Genomic DNA, 19,130 nt, shown 5'->3' on the forward strand with positions numbered 1-19,130 from the left:
ACCCTCGAGCTCAAGTTGGAAACAGAAGTTCCAAGAAAGCTCTCGTAAAGTTAATAACCAAAAAGGAGGGAATTTCTACATATATAGAAAACAAAAGGAATTTTCATTTTTGGTGTATAAAATTAAATGAAAATGTACAGGTAATTTGGTAAAGTGTAAATAAACAAAATTAAGTAGGACTGGCGTAACATTTACCAACCGCGTAGGAAGCAATATTATGTTTAAAAATGCCTCATTTAAAAATTATTTTTTTCCGGTTTATGTCAGAATAAATGAGAAAAATAGCTTCTTTTCTACCGGTGATCCATCGCAGTTGATAACAGTTTCTTTCTTTTTCTATACAGCGGAGAATAAACGGCAGCAAAACATAAACCATCGCAGACGTTGCAGAATAATCTTCCTCGAACAAAGCCATGTCGTATATTAAAACAAATGCCCAATAATTCGTTTACCAATTGTCGTAACAAAGCGCTCGTGGATACGATTATACTAACATTTACGGGATAAATTCTGAGTTATGCCATATTCCCCCTAATTACCATAATGCATTCTTTGCAGAGTACGTTAACATTCATTTCGAGGTGAATCTAAACGTTTTAGATGGCGGTGAGTTTCCCAAATAAAAATACTACTACTACAAAATGATAGCACACCTTACATTAAATTAAATTATTAAATTTAGGAGTGAAATTTAGCTGCCTTCGTTTTTAAAATTATTCTCTAATACACGAAACATAGAATTTTGAAAGAGTACGAATTATTTGATCAAATGAGAGATGAAATAAAAATTATTTCGAAAATAATTATTTGACTGTCCAAATAGGCTAACATATGATTATTTCACATGACACGTAGCTAAATAGGATAATATATTGCCTTAGAGATTATTTTTCAATTAATTGATTTCGATAGCGCCCGAGCTTGTTCTAAATATGGCGCACTCGCTCCACTTCGAAGCTGCTTCTACAGCCTGTGGAAAAGGGAAAAATCAGAATAAAAGAATTTTGTGGGAAAAGTGGTCGGGGATCGCGTGGGACGGGGCACGCGTGCGAATCGGCTCGATTAAATATCTTTTCGACCCAGTTCAAAAGACAAATCGTCGGTAGCGCACGCGGCAAAGGGGCGAATCAACTGGTTCCTGTGTTGTTCGTGACGCCACGTTGCTTCGCCGGTGGATCCTGTGGCGCGGTGTTAATTTTGGACTGTACTTGATCACACATCCTCGTCAAAGCAGAAGATTGGGATCACCGATAGAGCTTTGCATGCGCTGACCTACTGCTTGCTTGCTACTCGCTGCTGTACAGTTCGCGGCGTGTCGTGTATCTCCGAAACCTGTTCGACGATCGACACGATCGCGCCGCCCCACGATGTAAACTCGCACAATTAGTTGGACTCCGTTACCGGACCAAGTTCGCGGATCCGTGTGAGAACCGTTGCACACTGGACTATTTCCACTACGATGCACGAATTCGACAAATTTTAATCGACTACAATCAAAAATACAAACATTGACTCCCACTTACATTTGGACTCTTTTAAAAATTGTATAGCTTTGTTAACATCGGATCATACTACTTGAATTTTTTTTTAAGAAGTTAGCACAATTGGTTGCTACATAAAGTGAAAAAAAATTTTTTTTTAATTGCAATTGGTCGAAATTGAAGAGAAAATACTAAAAGTTGTATTCCGCAACCTTTTTATGTAGACTTACATTGAAAATTTAGAAAGTACTTTTAGTACTTTCTCTGCAATTTTGATCAATTGTAATTTTAATTAAACATTTTTTTTCACGTTATGTAGCGGACCAATTGTTCTAACCTCTCAAAAAGATTCATGTAGTCTAGTCCAATATTGACAAAGTTATGCGATTTTTAAGAGTGTCCGAATATTAATAGGAATCACTGTAAATACTTTTCACTGAACGTAATAGCGTAACTGCACTTAATATGGAACCGCAATTTTAAAAGCGTTCCATATATTAGTTACCTATGCAAATGTTTAAGTGATAATAAAAACAGTCAAATGTTACGATTCAAAAAGTGATACATAATTTTGTTTTTCACGTGAACAAATATATTCCATTTTTTTAAATTTATATTACATTATGTTAATTTTTCCGTCTTTGGAGAGTCGGACATGTAAATGACACGCTTGAAGCACCACATTCTTTCGTGACCCTAATGAAAACAGGAAATGCATTGGACCTATTCTTCTTGTAATTGCCCCACAAAATAAATATTCTGTGTCGTCGTCGTCATTAGATACGATCGTCTGATACCAACAATAAGTATTTCTGTTGATGCAACGTTAAACTGTTAATTAAAAGAAAAATTCCCACAGAAAAATAGTAGTTATACTATCCTAAGATGAAAACTAATAAGATTTTCAAAGCCAATTTTTCTTTTTTTTTTTGGATACTCAAAAACAAAAAATGTTTGCAACACAATATTTCCCCCTTCATGCCGTGCAATTTTTTTTTATATAACATTTCGTTTATACCATTACGAATAACGAAAATATTCAAGGTAGTCAAAGTTATCGGTCCACCCTGTATATTGCGATGTTCCTTATCAGGTACATAACTTAAGCAGTTATTTGGAGTAAATATTTCTGCTATCATTCGTATACTGGTGTTTGTATATTATTTTCGTACATGAATAAAATTCTGAACAGTCTTGACATTTTTATAAATTTCATTTTTTTATTTTTTTTTTTTTATGTGACGATGTTCATACATCATAAAGTGAGTTCAAGAACATGAAGAATATTTTGGGAGAGAAACAGAAATAACAATTATTTCCGATACAACTACGAAAAATATTATCTGAATTAATAATTCCAATTCATGCATAATAAACATATATTTCCAATTAATCTTGTAATGGCACTATCTCGTTTAAACGAAAGTGTTTGAATTACTATTTCCAATGCTTTCCGCTTGAAATATACCGAACTCCGTTTAAAAGTTAGTTTTAAATGTAAAACCAAGTAGTTTTAAAGTGCCAATAAATCTTTTTATCTGCTAACATGCAGGCATTACAATTCAGTAGGACAAATCGATAACACGCGCTGAGAAAAAGAAAAAAAAAAGAATTCACTTACATTCATCAATAATAATATAACATTAATATTTCCTAATGCCTCCTATACTTTTTGCTTCTGCAACCATTCGTTTTGATAACGTCGTTAATCATTTTCATTTCTGATCAGAATCCTATATTTATCGTTTATTTATTACCCAATCAAATTCTTTTGCGAAGTAACTTCGAGGCAGAATTTCAATAAATCGATAAAAAAATAATGATGTTCTTAAACTTTCCTGAAGTTTATACTGTTTCAAATTTCACATACCCGTGTTCCTTGTAAACGGATAAAAATAATATTATAAAATGTTTTGGTACAAAATGATCACTTGACTTTTGAACTTTTTGCGTTGGGATTTTGCACACACGTTTATATGTATTTCGAGTACTTACATAAGTTATTTTTTTCAAGTAAAAATAATAAAAATAGCATGACGTATGTATGTTTTGATTCCGTTCCTTTTATCGATCGGAGATTTGCAAAATGGCAGTATTCGGAACTCAAATTACTGGTTTTTTTAATATTTTTCCTGGCAAGTTAAAAAACAAGAAAAAACAAAGTACTAGTTGAATTCTTCGAACGCCTATAACTACTTTGCACACACATTCTGAAACACTTATTCTGAATGAAATTGCACCAAAAAAGGAGAGAAAACGATTAGTTGAGAATGAAAAACCAGAATACCCCCTTAAATTGATTAGAATGGAAAGCGACCGAATCATTGCAGAAAAACAAGCTAATAATGATTTTAGTAGATGCTCTCTGTTTGCTGCGGAACGTTCAGTAGAGCTGGGAATGCTGTTTCCACTGGCAGAGAACAGAACGCTGCACAAAAGTCCCTTGTTCGAAGAAACCGGACCGTAAATTAGAGTACCTTTTCCGCCATCTGCGGGCTTGCGATGCGTCAATTGCCATTGGGAACACTGCAGCTGGACCATTCTCCTGGACAACATGGCTGATACTTGCCAGCCGTGCCAAAACTTCTATGTAGAAAACCGTATACAAACCAGAACAGAACGTTACGTACATTCGGAATAATTAAAAAAATATAACCCCGTTCAACTCGAGGTGAGACTACTTTTTATTTATTTATTAAGTTCGTGAGTTGTAACTTAATAAAAAATATATAAATTTTGATATAGTTTACAACTATGTTATATACATGACAATTAACCCAGAATCTAAGTGGCAACAATTATTTTACATTTCTAAGTTGGTTATATTCGATAAAAAAAAATTGGCAATTTCAGGTAATTTTCAAACGGTTCTCTTGTGAAATTTCCTTCTTTTGACTTACGTCACTTTTGCGTGATTCGGAAAGGGATTTAGAATCGGCCGATGGAACGCCCGGGGTGATCCGGTTAAAAAAGAAAAACGATCCCCTGAAACGCAGTGAAAAGGTCGAGGTTGGCCGCGTTTGAATAAAGGCAGTATCAGAGAGACGTCTTCGGTGATGTTTGAAAGCGGGTCTTCAGAGTGTCGTCGCGACGGCCGCTGGGATGTATGGTCGCGGAGGATGGTCAACGGCTAGACAATAACGTGAAAAGGGCCAAGAGAAAGAAACTGGCAAAGGTGGGGGCGGCTCTCATCATCCTCCGCTAATATTTACACGCGCGTGCACAAAGAGCCGAAAGAACGATCTCGTTTATGCTACATGATAAACATAAGGGAGGAGACCGGAAGACGGTGTAACCACCGCTTAATGCGCCACTGGATATCCGTCTGTTATCGCGATACACCACCTCTTACAAAGAAAACGGTGAATTAACTATACAGGACGACGTTAACGGAAATGCATAGATAGACACGCTCCAACAATAAATTTTCCGACTTTTCTTTTTAAGATTTTAATTTATCTACACATTGCAGCTAAAATTTCTTTCTACACATTATTGCAGGATACGTTAATAATACGAGCAAAATTGAATTAGATTTGACCAATCTGTTTAATAATATTCGACAAAATTAACATTTTTGGCAAAATCTATTAAAATATTAATACAGTGAATGATATTTTGTATTTTACAGTTTGGTGCACCTTCTTTACATTTTTTTGTTTCTTTTTTTTTTTAATAAAGGTTCGAATAAAAATAAGTGTAAAATATTTCGTCTCCTCTTATCGTACTAATTTTAACTTGATATCAGTAAATCTTCGCATTTTTCAAGTACGCGGTTCGAATAACATGCTATTATCGAGTTTTTGACTGTTACAAATGTTCTTGCCATAGGCATTGATCGCCGTGTGCGGGTTGTATATCGTGATAAATGTGTTGATGTGAGTACAGTTGGATGCTACATATACATACGCAATAGAACGATGTATACAAGGTGTTCTATTTAAATGACTCCCCCCGAATGTCTCCGGAGTTATTGGGGATATCGAAAAATATTGTAAATAAAAGTTAAATAGTGTCGCAAGAGAAATAATTTAACTTAAATAGGTTTTTTATGGCCTGCAGATAGATAAACGACAATTCGGAAGACAACTTCGAAGGCTAACTTCGAATTTTCCTTTAATCTAATTAAATTATCCTTTAGTCTAATTATCTATTTAAGATGTTTAAATCTTCGCACCATTTACATTTTCTAACGTTGAGTTATGTAAATCCCTGACTTATTTAAATATGGCGCCATTTGCATTTCTTAGCGTCATATAAATCTCTGTCAGTAAGTGATAAGGCGTCTATTTAGTTAATAAGTTGAAAATTGCACTGGTTGCTTAAATATTATTTTAGTAAAATTATATAATAGTAGTATTAAATACATATTTGTACTATTTATATTCGGTGTTTTGTTTATATTCCGTCCCCGAACACAACGGGGAACCCGGAATCGAGAGAACTAATATAGAACTGTAAAACAATATAACTACGATATAGCGATATAACGATATAACTTATTTACGCTACGCTACCGCCTGGCCGCGACGGGAACAACCGATAACACATAAAGTTAGTAAGAATCGAGTATTCTGTATACTTCCTTTTCACTATGGTTGCTTACCATGATTTGAAGCAGAAACAAGGTATAGGACTGCAACATTATGGTTTCGCATGCGCCTTCTCGTACAATGATAACGTATTTTTATTAAGCTTTTTGGTCAAACATTAATTTTTTCTATGAATACTCGTACGTGTACACGAAATGCATATGAAAAATATACATAGTACCTTTTTATTAAATTCACTATTTGAATGTCAATTAATTTTCCCGCTTTTATGGTATGCTAATGTACTGATGTGTAATCACAAATCTTTACATACATAGGTAAAGATTATTACAACAGGAAAATGTTGAGCTGAAATAAAACTTGAAAATAATTTTATTGCTGGTATATAATTAAATAAATAGAAATGAATATTTATTCAACTTGTAATAGGTTATGTTACAAAGATTTGATTGAAACACGAATTCCGTAAAATAATTTCAAATAATTTAAATTGTAAAAGGAAACTCCATTTTTATTACAAAATAAGATCATGTCCTACAATTTCAATAACACTCCCATACTCTATGATATTGAAACAAAAAATAGTGGTACTCAATCTGCCCAACAAAACAAAGAATTCAATTTTGATTCTATATTAAAAGAAAAATGGAAAGAAGCTCAAAATAAAGGGACTTTTCGTTATATACTAAACATTAAGAATTCAAAACTATTAAGTGGAAAGTATCAATTCTTAGCTCAGGTAATATAACAACTTTTTTAATAATCTAAAAATGATATTAAATTCAATTTATTTTTAATTTCAAGATACATCAAATGCTCAATACACAGTTTTACTTTCAAACAATACAATTACGCATTTTTTACTTGTGTTAAAACAATATTTCTAAAGTTTGAAAAATATGATTACTCTAATCTTAGGACCCAAATAAGAAAATAAAATCGATATTATCAAATCAGAAAAAATCATCAGAAGTATAATCTTTTAGAAATTATAATTATATGTAATTACTTAATGACTTTAGCTGAATGTTGATCGTGGGTATAATAGAAGATCTCCTGAACATATCACTTCAATGACACAGTCTTTTGATGAAAAACGTTTCAATTTTATGCAAATTTCTTCAGAAGAGAAAATAATGTATTTAGATGGAAATGAAGAAGACGTAATTGCAATTAATATTAGTCCACTAGAATATTGTCACTCTTTATTGTTATCTGAGAGATGTAAACAGTTGCCTCAGGTTGTAACAAAGTATAGTTTGTATAAAGCACTGCGCATATTTGCATTAAGTTGTGATTCGTAAGTATATTTAAATACCATCAACTTTTTATAACATAAAATTTATATTATAACGTTTTCAACAAATTATTAATTACAAATTATATTATGTTCTTAGATATATTCGAGTGGCATTTAATAGTCTCTGTGCTCATGCATCAGTAAACCATCTTCATTGGCATTTATATTACCTAAATCACAGAATGCTATTGGAACATATTGTAAATAAACTTTGCTACATCTTCCTGTCTTATTAATTAAGTTCATTAATTCACTATTACTATTTTTCAGGATCTTGACGACTTCATGGGTCCTGTGCAAATTTTAAGAAAATATCCAGCAAATGGCTTCTGTATAAAACATTCAAATGTCCGAAATTTAGACGAACTTGTAAATTGGATATTTTTAATAATAGATTATTTGCAAAAATCAGAGATACCACACAATGTTTATATTACAAGAGCAAAAGCAGACTCTGAAGAAGATTATCAAGATTTGAGAGTTTACATTTGGGCTAGGAAACCCAGTATAGGCACAAAGGACACTAGCACCTTCGTTTGTGCTGTCTGTGAACTATTTGGTCATTTATCAATAAAATGTAAACAATATTTTAATGTACTAAAATCCTGTATAAAGTGATAGAAAGTTATTGTATATAATTTTGGAATTCCTACATATATTCTTGATAATAGAAATATTTTATGAATTTTACAGCTGAGGAAATGTATGAAAATTTATCGGAAGAGTATGTAGCAAATATTTTGAAAGATGTAACAGAAGAACCCTTTCTACTCGTTTTTGACGAAGTGAAAAATTTGATACAAAAACAGATAATCACATGAGACTTATCATCGTGTAAAATTTATATATATATGAACCATCACTAGATTAAATTTATAAGAATAAGAATTACTGTAATTTATACAATATACATCTTCTTTCCATCGGAATTACGTAAAGGGATTACTTGTCCCTTACGAATTTTGATGATTGTTGTTGTAATTTAATAAATATATTTAATATTATAAGATATCTTTATGTTGAAAGTCTTTTAACACCACAATCTAGTATTAATTTATATACACAATACTTTCTATTCTAAATCATATAATCTATTACATCTTTATTATTGTTATAAATAAAAAGTTTATAAATGTATCAAGAAATAATATGAGAAATAATATGTTAAAAAGTGTACATATGCAGTCTTATTTTTTTTTCTCATATCGCCTATAATTATTTACTGTATTCAATAATGGACCGTAAAAATTTATAACATAATATAAGAAAATAAACTTTAATGTTAACAAATTACAGATAAATGAAATTGTATAAACTTAGTTTGTAAATAATAGGGAGTTAAATAATTATGACGAAATAATATACATGGGAAGGACAATTATACAAGAATTATGTATGGAATAATCTATACTAAATTGAAAAACTCTTCCTTCAACTGTAATCAGACAGTAGCCATTTAATTTAAGCAATCATCGCTTTGTTGTCAGCTTTTACAGATTTACAATGACTAATACAATTAATATTCTCATTATGGATTTAACAGAAAAATTTTTACTGTCATTAACAAACAAATCATTGCTTATTCTTGTTAGTAATGTAAATATAATAAATATTCAAAATCTTCATATGCATAATTTAATTTATTGGCAATGACTAAAAATGGTTTTATGAAACAATATCATATTTCACATCAGTTTGGGTTACTAAGATGTGAAATAATTACTATGCTTAATATTGGAAATATTAACAGCGTGCTGCAATCACTCTTGCACGTCGTTGATCCACGCAATTAGAAAATTCTTCAACTAAATTAGAACATTTCAGAATTTCTTTAGAATTTTCTTGGTAACACTTGAGCACCTTTGTCGTGCTCTCTAAACATGGCTGTACACTGTTTTGGATATTGAGCTTCTTCTTATCTGCAGAAAAATCAAATTTTCAGTTCAAACTTGCATTTGTTTAGTATACAATTTTTCATATTAGTTTAATTAACAATTTTCTCTCTATTCCACATTCTGGCAAACATTTCTAACAAACTTTCTAATTATACTGTCCAACAAAATTGAACTTCTCATGTTTCAGTTTTTGAGAAATTTAATTTAAAATAAAAAATCAAATTTTTAACTTTAAAAATTCTTTTTACTTTAATTGTAAAAACTATATGAAAGTTTCTCGTGTAAAACGATTCTGTAGACTTTTTTAAATGCAACGGTATATATTTTTTAAAACATCATAAACAATTAAATATATTTAATTAAATATCATTAATAACACGGATATTAAGGTGTTCCATTTTAAATGTCTCACCTAGTATGTTCAATCTATTATATTACATATGTGTTGAACAGATACATACCCTGATCTACATACAACTCTTCTACAGCCTTTTTATATTCCTCGTCTATAATCTGATTAATTTTTAAGTGATGTTTCTCTAAATTTTCTAATCGCCTTTGCCAATATTGATCTTGAGTCAGAAGTTCTTGCTCCTTTTGTTGTTGTATTTCAAGAGCAGTTAATGTTAACTGCGGATAATAATACACAGGATATCCAGATGGTGCACCTTCACTTTGAGGTGGTGGCGGAGGTACAGCTTTATTGGCAAATGGTTGTGTCATAGTAATAGGTCTTACTTCGTTTCCTGATTGAACATTAGGTTCGTTCATTTTTTGAGTTAATCGTTGTACAACCGAATTTGATAATTTAATTACATCTATTTCTTCTTCGTTATCAATGGTAAGTCTCCGAGCACTTTGTCCAGCACCCATTTTAACTGTTTCTGTTTATCTTGAAGGGAAACAAAACATTTATTTTATACTTGTCTCACAAGTTGAGATTAATGAAAAATACATGGAAGAATTTGTCTGAAAAACCAAGTAAAACTGTCAGAATTTAGATCATAGTTCCTTTTTATACATATAATCTAATCTTGATAACTCAAAAACCTCTGCAAAACAATAATTCTCTTCATTTCCTTCTGTTCCTCGATAAATCTGATAAACTTACTTTTACTTGAATTATTTGTCACGCGTTAATATTTATTTCATCTTCTCTAATTTAAAACAAGCTGACCTCCATAAGTCAGAGTTTACTTCTATGAGTCAAAGTTTCATCGGTATTATTTGGAAACTGTGATCATTATTAATTTATGGTAAATGTAGCAATTCATAAATTTTAGCTATAAGAACCGTTTAAAGAGAAAGATTAATGTGTTCTCTATTATCATCACAAATGTGTAATGACCACTTTGAATTTTATTTTTGGACTGATCGTTTTTGAAAATGAAATGACCTAGTATTTTTGTCATTTGCATTTAAATATATCTACACAAACATATTCTACTAATATTATTACTTGACGGAAAACTACATAACCTCAATCGAGCCGATCTAATCTCGTATCAGAAAAACAAGTAAATTTGTTATGCCTTCCATACACTTTAATAATTCACAAAATAGAAATATATGTCTAAAAAATCCTTTATGCTCTTTTTATTAAAAGATGTTAATAAAAATAATACTAACATATCACACGTACAAATTTTCATGACCATTGCCGTTGCATCTAAATATATGGTTGTGTTATGTTTTATTATTAGACATCTTTTTTGTTGTTTAAATTATTTTTACTCACCAATAGAATTATAATATTAATCAGAATGTTCAAACATAAAATTATAATATTGAGATGATTTCTTTTAAAAAACTGTATACCTATATTACATAAAGTTATCCTTTTACATAATACCGACCACTTCAGTTATACTTCAAATTTATAGTGTATTGATTTTACGTTCGAAACATCCTAATTTCATAATGTTTAATTAGAAAACATATACCCGTGCATATGCAGAATTACATTACTTATCAGTACACGTGTATATAACATTCATTTAAATAATTGACGTTTCACTTGAGTAGAAAAAATAATATTATGTTTAATAAATCAATATTGTAACATACCAATTTTGACTGTCACATTATTTTACGATTTCACATTAATTTCATAGTTTGCGTATCTTAATATAATCTATAGGGTGCTCCAAAAATGGTGGAACACCTTTTAAGGGGTGATTTCTGAGGTGATCCGAAATAACTTTTTCCTTAACGAAATTGTAGGTTGCAACTTTGCTAATGAATTATCAAGAAATTCCGACCAATCAGAAAGCGAGTACAGCAAACGGAGTGTAGGCTTCGCGCCAAAACGGCTAGTTTCAAAAGCTTGAAATTTTTGTCAAGATCCATAAAATTTTCACGAACACGTTGAATTATATTTACATAATATAAGTTGTTATTATATTTCGAATTCTGTTTTTAATTGCAATAATAAATATTTGTTAGATGTACGTACATATACTATTTTCTGATGCATGTTTTCCCTAGTTAACACTATGTGTGTGTGTGAATGATCTATTTAAATCTTTGTCTAAATACAAAATTATTTTAAAGGACATTTCCTAATAATATAAAGCTTCTTCAAAATTAAAGAAATAAATGATTAATGAAACAAAGAAAGCGCTGCACCATACAGTGATTCGAATGTTAACTAATAAACAAGTTTAAGTGGAGATTCGAAAACCTTAAGCTAAATAACTCGAAAACTAGCAAACATAATGCTTATGGATATATATCTCATTTCTGAATTAATATATAAACGCTATTCCTTTAAACTTCGATATGAAATCTGTACTTTTTTGTGTTTTTCATTTTTTATAACCGACTACGACCTTTTCTATTCAAATGTGCTGCGAGTGTAATTCGTTGTCATTGTCACTTCGACTAATAACGAAATTGTGTGGGCCTAACAACAGTATGTAATTTTATTTATTGGTGAAAGATATCTTCGTGTAATGTTTTGACAAGATCACTAATTTATAAAACAAAACACAATTTTATACGTTAATAATTTTTGAAGTTTAATTTAAGCTGGAAAGTACATACTATCTACAATAATTATAAACCATACAAAAAATATAGTAAATTGAAAATAAAAAAATTTTAATATAAATCTTCACAATATATATTAAAAAATATGAAATTTTTTGATAGTTGTAGCAATTGGATTTGTAACAGGTTCAATTAGAAGTTGTTTATTTGTCCACATGTTTGTCTCTTACAGAGTATGCTCATAGTACAAATCAATGAGTTTCAAGACAATATTAGGAAAGATCCAGGACAACCTTGACGAGTCTATTAACTTTGGAAAGCATCGTTAACAGGTTCATCATCATCTTCATCGTCCTCCCCTTCACTTTCGAATGTATTATCTGGTATATCGTATAATCTTATCATCGGCTTATTAGGATCCTTCATAATAAGATATTTTCCGTCCTTTTGCTTCATACAAATGTCAATAATACATCTCAAAATACCCCAAGCATTGTCCATGTTAAGGTTGATTTGTGTTGCAAATTCATTTGGTTTATACTGCTGCGTACCAAGAATAACATGTTTACTGGAGTCTCTAACCATTGCTCTTGACACGTATCCGAACTTCAGTTGATCAGAACCAGCTAATAATGCTTGTACAGTCCATTTTGCTAACTTGCATGCATTATTACGTAATTCGTTTGCCAGAACTGCACCACGCTGAGTGTCTAGTTTTTGTCTCCATTCTACACCATTAGCTAACTTTGAATCCCATTCGTTCAGTGCTTTAATAGTCAAAAACTGAGTTTCATTATTGGGACCTTGCATAACAGCATCATGTTCGCATCTTGAAATAAGAACAATTCCATTATTCAAATCCCATTTCCTGTATCGGTATGCAACACTGGCAACATCACCCTCCTCTTCTTCTGAAATAAATGGATTTCCTTCATCGAATTTATATCGAGGTTCACTAGATTTCAATACTTGTTGCGAAAAATTGTGATTGATAAACGTGGCCTCTAGGGCTAAATTCCTAGGAGAATTTAAGGAATTTCCATCATCTTGTGGAGGCTCAACACTGGTTTCATTTACAGTCAGTAAATCAAATTCAGTACTGTCACGTTTATCAAAAAATAGTTTATCTCCAATTTTTTCAATTACAATATCCCAAGAGTAATTGCTTCGAGTACAGCACATGATTGTTGCTAAAATTGCATCTGTAGCATAAACGTTTCCCTCTGTCTTTGAGAGTTTGCGAACGACTGGATCGTCAGTAGTTGTAACCGTATGGAAAATTCTGTCGATTCTTTGCAATGGTTTTTCGTTTTTAACATTTACTCTATCATACGTTTTATCATAATACTCGAGGGAGCCACAGCATAAAATGTCTTCGCCATCCTTTACTCCAGGTAAAGATAATTTCGCTAAGCGAGGGAAATCCATTTCTTCGATAGTTACCCAATCTGGTCTTACAGTAACAGATGCGTCACGAATTTTAATCGGGGGTTGATTTTTATGGTTTCGTAATCCTTGCTGTCTACCCCATCGTTTCGTTTGACCTTTACGTTCTCGTTCACGGAGTTTTAGTTTACTAAGCTGTTGCATCTGGCTCAAGGCACCCCGCTGTCCACCACGACCACGTAAATTCCTTTGATTGTGTCGGAACCGACCACCACGTTGATACGGTGGTTTTTGCACACGAGTTGTGTCAACCAAATGGAATGTTGTTTCATCTTCATCATGGTAGTATGCATACTGACTACCTGAGCCAAACTGTGATGTATATTTATCTACAAAAATAAAAACGTCTTAATTCATAGACATATTTTATACTTAGCTGTACCATCCACATGAAACATGAACCGAATAGTATTTAATTATAGTTAATATTTCCAATAAGTATTTTCCATTTTATCTTATAACTATAAATTGATACTTGTAAATAAAATAATTCTTGTTTCATCACATGTTTATAATAATATAAAAAACATCACATAGGAATAAGTAGTTATTTTGGAGCTAATCAAAATTAAATATTGTACAAATAACTTAAATTTTATAACAGACATATCATTATTCGTTTATAGTTATATCATTTTCAAATCACAAAATGCTTGTAACAATTTAAAATATAAATTATAAATTTGACCACATCTGCAACCGAAAAGTTTAGAAACATTCCATGAAGAATTGCTGTACTATAGACAGTAGAGGAACTAGAGGTTAAGTAGAAATAAGAAGCGGTACTTACTGGGAAACTTCTTATCCTGGAAAGCTGGAGTTGTCCAGTCCGATATCTATGACAAACAATAAAAGAGTACACGAGTGAAAGCATTTTCGAAATCGTTTTTAAGTTAAAAGAGAAATGTGTATGACAAACCTTGCCCAATCTGTCGCCTTTCGAAAATGGTTGATAAGGTATATCCTTGAATTGATCAGGTAATTCACAAGGACCCCATCCGTTAGGATTATGCTGAATTGCAGGTGCTTGAAAATGAGCAACTTCTTCTTCCTTCTGGACAGGATCTTCCAGAATTACCACGTCGTCCGTCATTTTGTAGTTCTGTAGTATGAAAGACACAAGACAAAGTGGTACGTCCGTTTGCCGGAAGAACCGGCGACGCCATTGCAAGAAATAAGGTGTGTTCGTACATCACTAAGTATGATACATAAGTAAGCATTTACTTTACATGTGAACTCCTCTAATCACAGAGTACAATTTAAAATTGTCCTCTTTTATTACTTCTTCCAGCATAAAAACGAGTGAAACAACATATAAAATATAAATAATAATAATATTAAAAATAATTTTGCTTAACTATAGAATCGCATTTTAAACTGATTGTGCGACGTTTATTCTATAAAGGTGGAATTATACGAGAACATATAATTTTTCGATCGATTTTCCTAATAATAATTAAGTGTCGCATAAATTGTACGAAGACAATTGATATTATTACGAGTGTCGATTTTAATATGTATACAATAACTAAGAGAAAATCATACAATGTAAATTACTTTCTACATTTATGATAAAAGTATTCTAAATTACTATTATCCATTTAATTTAACCATTTAAACAAATTTATATGAGGAGGTCCGTATGGCGCTGCACACTTGCGGACATATGCGCACTGAAAACTATTTATCGAATAACTATATATGTGATTTCCAATTTAGGATTCTGCATAACTATAGTCTGAATAAGCCTAAGGAATAAGCAGTGATGAGCAGTAAGTCAAATGTGCAACTTAAGGTGTACCTAGATGTAGCGAATAAAGTGGTTAAATTGCATGTATACTTACACCAGATAGCGACGTCATCGAATGAGCTGTTATTTATAAAATTTCCAAGATTTCTCGTACTTTGAACTTGCTCGTTATCTGTGATTCGTGCTATTTAACTACCGGTATTACATTTTTGACATATAATATTTTCCTCTTAGCGAATTTGTGCGATTTTTATTAAAAATATATTTAATACACATTCGATATATTTAACGTTAAATTGTTACACATTCAGTTTCTCATTTTTGCATTGAATAAGTCTCATAAAGCTTATTCGTGTATTGAGTCATCTATTTTTAAACCTAGATCGCAGGTATTATAAGAGCATTCTTTATGTAAGCAAATATGTGCAAGAATTGTTTAAAAAGAAAGAAGGTTTAATATTATAGTTTTTCCTCGCACGTGGATTATTTTATTAAAATTGTTTCGTGTTTATTACATTCAGAATATACCGTATTTAGAAGTGCTACATCATGTTGGAATTTTGCATATATATAACTGCAGTTTTTTAAAAGAACTTAGACGATCCAAAGATAACACTTTTATGTGTTTGCAAGTACGCATAATTTAAGTCTGTGCATATTTACAAGGTTTAATTCATTTCTTGAAAATAAGAAGTTTTTAATTGATTCTGATTTTATTGTGTTCTTGAAATTAAAATATGCTCTTCTAATTGATATTTTAAGAAGAAGATTACTTGAGTCTATTATTATACTTTAGAGGAAAGAGTGAAAATCAAGAGTAATTCTTCAAGTGCTTTTAACCCTTTGATTGTGTAGAGCATCCATAGACATCCAATGGTATCCAATGAGAGATAGGTGCAAATAGTACCTAAAAATGTACCATGCAAAATGCTCATTTGGAGCAAACAAAATAATTTGAAGATGTTCATTTTGTTATGAAAGGTTGAGAATAAGCAGTGCTTTAATCAGTCTTTCTTTTATCTGTAAATGCCTAATAGTACTCAGTACTCTTTTAATAGTGTCTTATATACAATGATTATTGCGAAAGTTGTTGCGACCATTATATTCCTAAATCAACCCGTTTCATTTTTTAACACATTCGAAGGATTAATCTTTAATTTCAAATTGTCCTTATGGCTACAACACTTGTTTCATTAACAGCAACAAAACTTTGACTTACAGAAGTAAATATCGATCTGCAGAGGTCAAGCTTTTCTGAATTCAAGTTACAGAGTTAAAATAATATACTAGATACGTGGCAGATATTTTGAATGAAAGTAAGTTTATATTTCAATTTATAAAGTCTTTTATTTCTGTATTTCTTGGCTTATTATTGTAGATACTAATGGAAAGATATACATATGTTTACATATTGTTGCGGAGGTATAATATATCTGTTATATGTTTGTTCACAGACATTTATATAAACTAAAAAAGCATAAAAATGAGTTTACAGTGGACGCTGATTGCTGGTTTTCTTTATGCTGAAATTGTGGTTGTGTTGCTATTAGTTTTGCCAGTAGCATCACCATCTAGATGGAACAGATTATTCAAATCAAGATTTCTACAAAGTATAAGCGATAAAGCATCAGTCTTCTTTATAGTTTTTCTTGCTATATTAGTTTTATTTTTATTGGATGCTGTGAGAGAAATGCGAAAATATACCACAACCACAGAACATGCAGAGCATTCTCACTTAGATGCCGAAATGCAAGGTATAACATCAACTCTTGCTCTATAGTAGCACTGTTCCTAAAGTTATACCATTCCTTTAAATTTGTAATTTTATTATTGTTTTATACAGGAAACATGAGGCTATTCAGAGCGCAAAGAAACTTTTATATATCAGGTTTTGCATTGTTTCTAATTCTGGTTATACGACGTCTTGTGATCTTAATTTCCACCCAAGCTACATTGTTGGCATCCAGCGCAGCAGCTATGCGACAAGCAGAGTCTGCAACAACAACAGCAAAAAGTTTATTGTCACAAAAGGCAGCAGGAGAAAGTGCACAGAATGATTCGAATGAAGCGTATGACAAAGCTGCATCTGAATTAAAAAATCAGCTTAAGGAGTTACAAGACAAAAATCTTGGACTAGAGAAACTGATTGAGAAAGAGCGTAAAGATAAAATGGCTATAAAAACACAAGCTGAATCTCTTGCAAAAGAATATGAACGTTTATGCGATGAACATGCCAAAATTAATTTAGCAAACGGTGATAAGAAAAGTGATTAAATCATGATTAACCTTTCAGGGACAACACCAGATTGTTGGTTTCATTCCGTACGATCAACGTTGTAAGATGTTACAGATGTCATCATAATCTGTTAGTGATTTAGACTTTCTGATATTTTTCAATCATGTTCAAATTCTAGAAAGTAAAAATAATGCATAGAAGTGCATCGGACCTAATAATCTGATCTTCTGTGTCATATGCACCATTGATGGTACAATTGGTACATGATACCACAAACAACTATGTGTAAGCTGAATGAAACGGCCTGAATAAAAATGAAACGTGTTAATCTTGAAATATTTGTAAAAGTCAGTATGGTGCACAATGCACAGACGTCGTCCCTGACAGGTTAACTTATGATTAAAAAAAACAAAGATATAAGAATGTATAGTATTTTACTTATATATACAAATTTACGATATTAATATAAGCTTTGTTATACACTTTCATTACGTTAAAAAGTTTATGATAAGTATTACTTTATACACTTGTTTTCTTTAAATATTAAGGAAATAATAAATCTTTCTGGTACAGATATTTAAATATGTGTGTTAGTATAACGGTTTTAAGGTAATTGCGCAAGGTATACTAACACCTTATTCAAGTTTTCATATCAGTGTTTTAGTTTAAAAGGGTAGGAGAACGAATAATATTCTCAATAATATTCCGTTTTATTGAATAAAAGCTTGCTAAAAGTGATGTCACTGTTATTTTACATATAGAGTAGTGCGCGGTTAATTCTGTTTTATTAATTTTCTTTTCATTGTATGTAATAATTCTCTATCCGTGTTCACTGAGGTAGATGCTTTTGCAGAGCTCAAGGCATTGAGTGATAAGAGAAGAGTGTTTTAACTTAAATTTTTAACTTAACAACTACATGAAACTTAAACATGTTAACCACCGTTAATAATACAAACATATTAACCATCATGGTATTATTCAACTAACGAATATTATGTAGGTCAGTGCACACATACTCAATTTCTTCTTTTTTTACTTTCATGAAAATTGAAACATAAAAAAGATTTTATTTTGTGCTTTTCAATTCACCTGTCCATAACAAGATAATTCTTCTCTGTTAACATATTTTATGTTAACACTATCGAATCAAACAAAACAGTTTTTTATTTTATTCCTTAATTATCTATTTTACGATTATTAAAAATGTAAAGGTACTCTTGAAAGAAATCATTGAATAAATTTAGTTCTTCGTAAATGTAATACTTCTATAATATTTATAAGTTATTACTGACAAGTCCCTCAATGCTTGGCAATTGTGTTAAAATCGCCTAAAATTATTTGTTATGCTTAGCGTCTCTAAAATATTTTTATTGCTAATAATGCAATGTGTTGTAACACATTTTGATCAATTTAAAAGATTTCCCCGATTCTATGTACATGTAACATTATGACTCTGGTTCTATTGAACATAGAAAAAA

At 31.1% G+C, this 19,130-nt stretch overlaps 4 protein-coding genes across 10 annotated transcripts; 2 read left to right on the forward strand and 2 right to left on the reverse strand.

Moving 5' to 3' along the window:
- Nucleotides 1–5,947: 5,947 nt before the first annotated feature.
- On the forward strand, nt 5,948–8,383 carry LOC143359341 (GDP-D-glucose phosphorylase 1). The gene is made up of 6 exons (XM_076797235.1): nt 5,948–6,305; nt 6,464–6,773; nt 7,057–7,334; nt 7,432–7,534; nt 7,605–7,911; nt 8,028–8,383. Exons 2-6 carry the CDS (start codon nt 6,564–6,566, stop codon nt 8,153–8,155), a joined length of 1,026 nt encoding a protein of 341 aa, XP_076653350.1. The 5' UTR covers nt 5,948–6,305; nt 6,464–6,563; the 3' UTR covers nt 8,156–8,383.
- Nucleotides 8,384–8,594: 211 nt separating this feature from the next.
- Chchd3 (Coiled-coil-helix-coiled-coil-helix domain containing 3) lies at nt 8,595–11,451 on the reverse strand. Of its 5 annotated transcripts, XM_076795941.1 has the most exons (4): nt 10,968–11,186; nt 10,859–10,898; nt 9,691–10,121; nt 8,595–9,253 (listed from the first exon to the last, which is right to left on the reverse strand). In XM_076795941.1, the coding sequence occupies exons 3-4, from the start codon at nt 10,100–10,102 to the stop codon at nt 9,078–9,080; spliced, it is 588 nt and encodes a 195-aa protein (XP_076652056.1). In that variant the 5' UTR covers nt 10,103–10,121; nt 10,859–10,898; nt 10,968–11,186; the 3' UTR covers nt 8,595–9,077. The 5 variants fall into 5 exon arrangements, with proteins under 5 accessions (XP_076652056.1, XP_076652057.1, XP_076652058.1 ...); XM_076795942.1 differs by lacking the exons at nt 10,859–10,898; nt 10,968–11,186 and adding an exon at nt 11,297–11,451; XM_076795943.1 differs by lacking the exon at nt 10,859–10,898 and having other exon boundaries at nt 10,968–11,187.
- Nucleotides 11,452–12,407: 956 nt separating this feature from the next.
- Nucleotides 12,408–14,845, reverse strand: Eif3d1 (eukaryotic translation initiation factor 3 subunit d1). Its single transcript, XM_076797328.1, has 3 exons — nt 14,586–14,845; nt 14,457–14,502; nt 12,408–13,995 (listed from the first exon to the last, which is right to left on the reverse strand). The coding sequence occupies exons 1-3, from the start codon at nt 14,757–14,759 to the stop codon at nt 12,527–12,529; spliced, it is 1,689 nt and encodes a 562-aa protein (XP_076653443.1). The 5' UTR covers nt 14,760–14,845; the 3' UTR covers nt 12,408–12,526.
- Nucleotides 14,846–15,444: 599 nt separating this feature from the next.
- LOC143359402 (B-cell receptor-associated protein 31) lies at nt 15,445–18,388 on the forward strand. Of its 3 annotated transcripts, none has more exons than XM_076797337.1 (4): nt 15,445–15,614; nt 16,638–16,732; nt 16,871–17,170; nt 17,260–18,388. In XM_076797337.1, exons 3-4 carry the CDS (start codon nt 16,900–16,902, stop codon nt 17,688–17,690), a joined length of 702 nt encoding a protein of 233 aa, XP_076653452.1. In that variant the 5' UTR covers nt 15,445–15,614; nt 16,638–16,732; nt 16,871–16,899; the 3' UTR covers nt 17,691–18,388. The 3 variants fall into 3 exon arrangements, with proteins under 3 accessions (XP_076653452.1, XP_076653454.1, XP_076653453.1); XM_076797339.1 differs by having other exon boundaries at nt 16,658–16,732; XM_076797338.1 differs by lacking the exon at nt 15,445–15,614 and adding an exon at nt 15,667–15,805.
- Nucleotides 18,389–19,130: the final 742 nt, after the last annotated feature.

This window comes from Halictus rubicundus, chromosome 11 (genome assembly GCF_050948215.1).
Source record: "Halictus rubicundus isolate RS-2024b chromosome 11, iyHalRubi1_principal, whole genome shotgun sequence".
Taxonomy (NCBI): domain Eukaryota; kingdom Metazoa; phylum Arthropoda; class Insecta; order Hymenoptera; family Halictidae; genus Halictus; species Halictus rubicundus.